Raw genomic sequence first — 8943 nt, 5'->3', positions numbered from 1 at the left:
ATGACCTAATTTTCTGGTCATTCGTTGGACATTGATAAAATTATCATATTTATCTTGTTATAAACTAGAGAGACTATTTGTAGATGAAACTCCATGGCATCCATACCAAGCTCCTTAAATTTAAAGTTTTTGTTAGATTCATATCGTTGCATAACTGAGGATTGGGCAGCCAACCTCTCTTTTAAACCAAGTCACCTCATTCGTGTTCATATTCAAATTCAACAACAATGAAAACCAAAAAAAACATCACCACTGCAGAAAAATATGATAAAATTTGTCATTAAGGTTCACCCTGCTTGAATCTTGTGAAATGTCTACTTGTGATCTCTGTCCAGGAGGTTATACAATTTTTGCGAGTACTGACATAACCTGGACCTTGGCTTATAACATTCTGTGGCCAAATCTGGCATATAACAAGTTCAGATTACATTCCTTAGGTGACGTACTGACAAATTTGCAAAACAAGGTCCAATCCTCAAATGGCAAATATAATCACAAGACCTTAAAACTCACCAAACTTCGATCCTTTTCAATAAAAATAGGTTAACCTCGTGACTATGCTTTTAATATCCATGAATATTATCATCGAGTAGAAACTCATGCTATCTAGACAGACAAGCAAGTGCACAATAAACCAAGTGCAGAGTCCAGACAGACATTGTACCTATATAAGGTCATATGCATGAAAACATACATGTTGTCAAATTTATGTTACCAAACTCCTTACAAGATATTGCTCCTGAGGGCAGAGATCTGATTCTGTCGCAGAAACTACTCTTCTCCAAGGTTACCATATAAATGAGTTTGGCAGCAGGTGGAGATGCAGATCAAGTCCAGGTGAGGAAAATTATCAGAATATTCATGGCTCCTCCTGCGTTCTACCTTAATGGTCCCCGTCTAGCTATCAAGGAGGGAAACAGGGCTTATGGTAACTACATTTAGATCACATGCCCACACCCCTGGAGTTCTACCTCACATTATCCAAATCATTATCTACACAGCACAATGGAACTAGTTATGCATAAACCAATTCAGAGTTCAAAATTTGCTCTCATTACCTTAAGGGTAAGGCACAGCCCCAAATGCACGGTCAAACGTGTTTCTATGACCTACCCCACTGGCCAACACATTAGAATATCTAGAGAGCAAAGGAGATATCCAGAGAGCAGGCAGCTGCCAGAGATCTTGAAAGATATTATTTTATATTTACAGCCGTGAGATATGGCAACTACTTGCCATGCAGTAACTTCTGTACTTGCCACTCAGATTTCCCGAATGGAAAGTACAACCTTCAGGTACTCTTGCGCTAATCTTCTATCTATGATACAATCTGGCGATGTTGTAGCACACGTTACTGATATACCTCTTCATCGTGGCTTTCACTGGTTCCATTGACCTTCTGTTTGTAACCATATTTCTCCCTTAGTGACACACCAGGTGATGTCCAGAGAATGAAAACCAATGGAGAGGAGGTTTGAATTCTCTGATATGGAGGTATGCCTGTTTTGAGTTGGTGCCCAAGTTATCAGTATATGAGTTAGTGTTCTAGATTTTTATTTATTTATTTTTATTATATGCATATTTCTTCAATCTAGTAGCATTTCCAGCGTATATATTTATTTAGAGTTTATGTTAGAATTATGAACAAGATTACTATGAAGTGTCATGGCAATGCCTGTGTAACTACTATGACTATGACATCGAGATAGAGACATTCAATGTCAGTATCCTTCTCTTCTGATTTTTAGTTTCTAAAATTACTGAGGTATACTTCAAAGCTACACTGAACCCGAGAAGAAAGGACAGGTGTTGAAGTATACTCTAATGGTTTCCTTTATGGTCTGTCCTGTTTATTCTATAATGCTGTAAATTTTTTTAGCACATGATCATGGCTTAAGACATAATTAACCTATAAGTATAAGAGCAAAAGTTAGGAAGATTGTTCAAAAATATATTTTATCACGGGGTGTGGAACCTGGTATAAGTATTCTTAAACTTAAGTTACCAGGCTTCAAATATTCAGTGTGCTATAGAAGGAGAGATTACAGTAACAAAGGTCTTGGATCCTGTATAATCAATTATTAATTGGAACACATTGGGGAATTGATTATATAGATTCTTTTATAGGCACACATAAACTACACTGGAGAACTGAAAGTGATACTTGATCAAAAACAGTGAAAAATGTCAGTTGCTTATGTAATTGTAATTGTTTTGGACTTCATCTGAGCATAACAAAGTGGAACAAACTCATTAAAGTTGTATAACAGTTTTTTCTTTGCAACAGATTTTGCATGTTATTATGTTTCTTTCAGCAATGTATTGATTATACCAAGATGAAGCATTTGAAAGTCTATAATACTATTTTGTGCATGGGTAGGAAATATTGAAGGGGAGATAGGGAATTATGCTGTAAATGTGTTTATATCTGGTGGGGTCTTCAGTGTAAATTCTACACACTACAAAAAATTGCATTTCAAGTGGTGTTCAATATTCATAGTATGAACTGTTGCTCATATGTTTAGTCAATATTCGTGTTCCCTCATTTGTATAGGGTTTTAAAGAATGAGGAAGTGGGAATTGATCAATGAGTTGGAGGTTGAGGACCCAGAAGGGATGATAGAGTTTTCAGTGGAAGATTTGACATGGACAGAAGTAGCAGGAGAGCAAGTCGTAATTATTCCATATTGTCGACTTGAGGATTTTATAAGGGGAGAGCAAATGAGGGAACCCGCACCTACTCAATTTGTTGCTAAAATTCGAAAAATTAAAGATGTGAAGGATATCAAGAGGACAAATTCTTCAACATATCTAGAATATGTTGTGTGAGTCTCTCTCTTTCTCTCTCTCTATCTATGTATGTATGTATATATATATATATATATATATATATATATATATATATATATATATATAATTTTTATTTTAAGTTCACTATGTCAAACATGCATAAATATTTTATTTAATTTTTGGTGAATTCTTGATCACAGATATAGGTGTTCCTATGGTCCAAATCGTGTACAATCCAGCAATGTGGCTGAACTTGGATCCACAACTAAGAAACGTCTTCCACGTCACAGCATCAAAGTTGGTTGTCAGTGTCACTTTATTATGTGACGACTTGCTCTTAGACCAAATGATGCCATTCTAATATATACAACATGCAGACATATTGATGACAAAAATGTGGTTTGTCATGGAAATGAGGCAAATGGCATGCCCAAGAAATTCAATTTTGCGCCGCATTTAACAGAGCATATACAAACTATTGTTGAAGATTTGGTTTGTGATTGCTACGATGATCTGGGAAAAATTTATCTTTGATTTAAGGTATGGATCTGGTGAGCTTTTCACAGGAGCACCTCGAGATTCTTTCATGACAAGAAAGGATGTGTCAAACATGTACAATAATATCAATAGGTTAGAGTATGTGAAGCATGAAAGTGATCCAATGAGTGTGGATTGTTGGGTTAGTGAGTGCCTAGAGAGCTTTTTCTTCTACCAACAACAAGATGTTGTTAAAAACATTCCTTTCATTATAGGCATACAAACTAAGTGGATGCTTTCAATGATGGTGAGATACTCACACAACAACATGTTATCAATGGACTCCACTTTTAGCACTAACAAATATGGGGTAAACATATTTACCAAAACTTCATTTATTCTACTTTATTTCAATGTCGTCCTCTTATATGCTTATAATCTTGTTTTCTTATTGTAATGCAGTATCAACAGTACAACATAATGGCTTTTGATGATCATCACAATGGGATTCCAGTGGCATGGGTAATATCATCATGGAATGGTACTCCTGATATTTGTAAATGGATGTCGCAATTATTTGCAAATGGGAAAAAGGAAAACCCAGATTGGCATGTCCGAGTTGTCATCACAGATGATGCAGCAGCAGAAATCGAGGCATTAAGGTGAACCAGTTTTTTCTTTTTAGAAGAGATAAAAAGCAATAATGTTCAAGGATATTCTCTTATAATGTTATATTATTTCAGGACTTGCACAAACTGTACACTATTGTTGTGTATATGGCATGTCCGTAGAGCCTGGTTGAAAAATGTTGGAACGAAAGTCAGGGGAAAGGAAAATAAAGCCCGTATCTTCCGTGCTCTGGGATTAATCATGCATTCGTGTGAAGATGATGCATCTGTGCAACATGAAATTCAAAGTTTCTTTGATGAATTCAAAGAAGAAACTGTGTTTTTGGATTATTTTGCAACCAACTGGTTAAACAACAACAAGCTATGTAAGTTTCCTAAGGTTGCATTTTATCAATTTATTTTGTAATTCACCATTTTCTATTGTTTTCTCGCATCTAATATATGTTTTTTTTTCTAGATATGTGGGCAAAAGCATATAGGGACTTCCCACATTCCAACCAGGATACTAATAATGCTATCGAATCTTATCACCGGTATCTAAAGCAAAGGTACCTCTGTGATAAGAATAATGCGTCCCATAGAAGGGTGGATTGGCTGTTGCACCTATTATTAAAAAAGGTTAAGTTGTATTACATTCAAAGGCAACTCTAAAAAATGTTGGTTTTGTCCGAGCTTCAAAAATTGAGCAGCAAATAAATTTAAGTAAGTGCAAAGCAAAGAATATCCTAGATGAAGATTGTATGGCTGATGGAAACAAGGAAAGTGAGTATTTGGTTCGTAGCCAAACTACGGCAACTTGTCATACATGCTATCATGTCATCTATAAAGGGCTGAACCTACACTTTTGTAATTGAAAATGGACCCTAAATGGAAATATTTGCAAGCATATTATAAAAGTTGAGATGATAGTGACTAGCAAGGTTTAAAGGGGCAATGAATTCCCTAATGTCTATAGGTCTATTACAGAAAGACCTGGATATTTACTTGATTTAAATGAATCGTTTGCAATGAGCCCAGAAATTGAAATGAACCTTCCAGCTTCTCCTTCCACTGATTCAACCATTGTAAGGTAAGATAGCGCCCTAACAATCGATGAGGAAGTTAAACTTGTGATGTCATCAACTCATAAGAGATTGAGGGGTTTATTACAAATAACTCCCAAATCTTTGGAGCAAGCATATGCACTAAATCAATTGGTAAAAAATGTAAGCCAAGAGTACAATAATAAGAAATTTGATGTTGTAACTCCATCCAAGGTCACTACCAAGAGGCGACATAGTTTCTTGAGCCCAACAAAAAAAGGGGGGCAAAGTGTTCCTGCGTTGAAATCAAGAAAATATGGACCACAATTTCTAAAGGTTGGATGGTGTCGTGGAAGGAAAAGAAGCATGAATGAACAATTGGATATTTCTTTTACAAAAGAAATCAATTTGAACCACACAGCTAGAAGGGTGCAAGGTTCTATTTTTCAAAATAATGGTATGGAAATATTAGTTGATATACCATTTAATGTCAAATTCAAAATATCATTATCTTCATTGCCTTCAATGCAATTGAATAACAACGTGTTTTTTTCTTTTTTGTTACAGCTGAAGAATCCACATCTCATAATACTTCAAGTTGCCAAGTTCGTTTATTTCATGAGAATAATGTGGATCCAGATATGGGGGGTTCATTGATTCATTTTCCATTTGATTCACCACGTCCACCTCTCTCATTTGATCATCGAACCCACTGGTTGTTTCCACCAATGGCACCAAATTCATTCATTGGGCAGCCTACTTCAACCCATAAAATTTTGGTTCCACACCCTAGGGTGATGCCCCCTATTGTACAACCAGTCAGATTGTATCGCCGCTTGCACTCTATACAGGAAACAGCGGGTGAAGAGAACAATCAAAGTGCCAGCAATCAATGGCAAGATGACAAATATTCGAGCTAATGAGTATTCATGGATATAATATGGGCATAACCCTATAAAGGGATCTCCTAATCCAAGAAGATGTTGTGTGCATGATGGGTTGAAAATGTTTTTGGATATGTACAAAATTATCTAATTTCAATTTTGTATGGTTATTGTATTGAGCTATTGAAATCTTTTTGTTGAACTCAAAGCATATAAAATCTCAGTGTAAATGTTGGCTGAACTCTAACAAACTCCAGGAAAAGATTATTTTCCTTTTCGCTACTATAAGCTTGATACATCCTTTTTGGATAACAGTATAGTGTATTGTACATAAAGGCAGAATTGGAACTCTTATATATCAGGCTGGTTCATTATTGTAGATGTTATTTTGGCATGTTGCTTCAATACAAAATGAATTTCAATGAAAATTGGTGAAAATTGGTGTCTGGAAATGATTGAAAATTGTGGAGTTCGAACAGCAGCTTGCCCTCAAACTCTCTAAACTAGACATTCTTTTGCCAATTTCTGGTGTAACTTGTAAGGACCAAAATGGTGATGATTGCTTTTAGTTAGCTTTTGTAAGCCTTTACTGGTCAGCTTTTACAGGTTTTCTGAAAGCAATAATACCTGCTCGCTTGGTAGATTGATGTTCCACTTCAACCGTAGTTTCTGTTATGTTTACGTTAGATAGTCACTGTTCAGCTTTTGGAGATTATTTTAGTTTATTGGAAGTAACTGATTTTCTTTTATTAGAAGGATTAAGAAAAAAGAATCCTTATTGGGGTTTTGAGATGGACTGCATTTTGGTTTTGTAGCATTTTCTGTTAGGTTTAGATAAGAGGGGCTGGAAGGTTGTACTCTGCATCTAGAAATTTCTGTTGTTTGAGTGTGTCATGGGATCTCTGTTATTTGATGTTACCTTTCAGAAAAATGCTTCGTTAAAGAATTTGCATCATTATGTTTGGGTTTATCTTTTGGGAATTCGTGCTTTTAATCGTTAATAGCATGTCTTAGCTTTATAAAATATATTCAATTCTAACTGAAAAAAAGTATTGACAATGCAGTAAATGGGGCTTCAGAGGATGAAGACACTGGGAACATTCCTGAATCATTTTACACCAATGGGGGCCTAAAACTGACAGTGGTTTGGACCATCAGCTCCCTTATTGCAGCCTCTGCAAGGCATTATCTTCTTCAAAATATCATATCTGAGCATCCCACCTTGGAAAATCTTATTCTTACTGATTCAGATCAGCAAGGAGTTCTATGCATGAACATAAGTCAATTGCAAGAATTTCATGATAATCCTCTTGCAGCCTCTGCTTCATCTAACATAACCCAAGTTCCTGCACTAAACATGAAGCTTTGGTATGCCCCATGTCTGGAGCTCCCATGTGGAATGGTGTTGAAGGGTGCGACACTGGTCTCAATTCGCCCTTGTGAGTACCCAATATGCAAGGAAACTGATGGATTTTTGGTTGGAGCTTTCGAAGGACCATTCAAGACTGCAGCTAGCATGCTTTCAAAGCAGAGGACATATCTTCTGGAAATGAATTCGTTCTAGGCCTCTGAAGTTTGAACATAGGCAGTTAGCTCAACTGTTACAGGATTCTCTATGATTTATCCCTAGTTTCTATACATTCAAGAAGTCTGTGAATGGAATATTAGTTGATATCAGAGTGATTTGATCCTGCCTTTGAATTTGGTGCTTCCATAAATTGTCCAAATGGGTAATAGTTGGGAAACCATTCTGATTATCAATGAGCTGGAGTGGGGATGCTGTTACCACTTTCCCTTGCTCGACAATTTGTCCAGATCCACTATAATCTTTTCAAAAGTTCATCAGAGTACTTTTCAGCCCTGCATTTCCTCTTCGTGTCACTAATATGCCAGTGTAAGAATTCTTGATGACCATTTGATTTGATGCGAGGATGACAAGAGTCAGGAAATTGTTATTTGTATAGAGACCACCATTTCTAATTTCTGATAAGTTTTATCACATGAAGGCGATGTACAAGTTGGGTTGAAAAATTCGAACATCTCTCATTGCCATGCAAGGATAAAATTATACACGACAAGTGAAAGAACACGTCTTCAGCAAGCATGGCCACAGTTTACCTTTAATGTTTTGGAGTATTAGAGGACTACTGTTCACTGAGAATCCCTATTTCAATAAGTACCTTCTCTTCATCTCAAAAAGGACTTGTAAATTTCAATAAAAATCTGTAGTTGTAAAGCATAATAAAAAGTTGTCCACTGATTTCAGGTTGTGGGAGCTAAGTTGTTGCTATTTAGCGATGCCAAGCAATAAATAAATACAAAATACTAACTACAAATTGATAAAACAAATTTGTAGATATCTCTTGTTCTGCTTGTTATTTTTGTTAGCAGTTTCAATAAAGTTGATCACGTGGAGATCTGTTGCTCTACTTCTATGTTTCGTATGGGTTTTCTCATCATTTTACAATAGCACAAACAAATTACAAATATTGATGCAGTACTTAATAGAGTGAGAGCTCTCCTTTGCCATCATGACTCAAACTCAAATCAGATACATCCATATTCATAGCTCCCTTTATGAGCTTATTGTATTTGCACCGAGTATAAATGACTATTCTCAATATAAGGTATTGGTCTTGACATCTTCTCAGACAAGGTTCCAAAAGGGCTTATCTGGGCTCAGATTATGTCCTGGTCTTAACTGAGAAAACTAGCTCTTCTGATTTAAAAGTCCCAAACTTATCTTCCTTTCTCTTGAGGGGAATAACGAAAACCATTATGATGATTGTGAGAGGAGGTCTGCTTCATTTAGCCATGAAGGGCTTTTACGTTCTCCAAGGGTGGGCATCTTGGTCTTGATATCTTCTCAGACAAGGTCCCAAAAGGGGTTATCTGTGCTCAGATTATGTCCTGGTCTTAACTGAGAAAACCAGCTCTGCTCATTTAAGGTCCCAAACTTATCTTCCTTTCTCTTGAGAGGAACAATGAAAACCATTATGATCATTGTGAGAGGAGGTCTGCTCCATTTAGCCATGAAGGGCTTTTAGCTCTCCAAGGGTGGGCAAGTGATCACATTTGGATACAAATCCAAATCTCTGTAATTTATATTTAAGTAATTTTATTATTACAAATACGAAAAGG

General features: G+C 36.2%; 1 protein-coding gene across 1 annotated transcript; it reads left to right on the top strand.

Moving 5' to 3' along the window:
- Positions 1-798: 798 nt before the first annotated feature.
- LOC149204238 (uncharacterized) lies at positions 799-7366 on the top strand. Its single transcript, XM_089397079.1, has 5 exons — positions 799-928; positions 1213-1295; positions 3730-3929; positions 4059-4261; positions 6867-7366. Exons 1-5 carry the CDS (start codon positions 799-801, stop codon positions 7364-7366), a joined length of 1116 nt encoding a protein of 371 aa, XP_089253205.1.
- Positions 7367-8943: the final 1577 nt, after the last annotated feature.

This window comes from Pinus tabuliformis, chromosome 1_2 (genome assembly GCF_031772625.1).
Source record: "Pinus tabuliformis cultivar Carrire ecotype Pingquan chromosome 1_2, CPIR1, whole genome shotgun sequence".
Classification (NCBI taxonomy): Eukaryota; Viridiplantae; Streptophyta; class Pinopsida; order Pinales; family Pinaceae; genus Pinus; species Pinus tabuliformis.
Note: the sequence above shows the minus strand (reverse complement) of the source record. Positions and strands in the feature narration are given on the sequence as shown.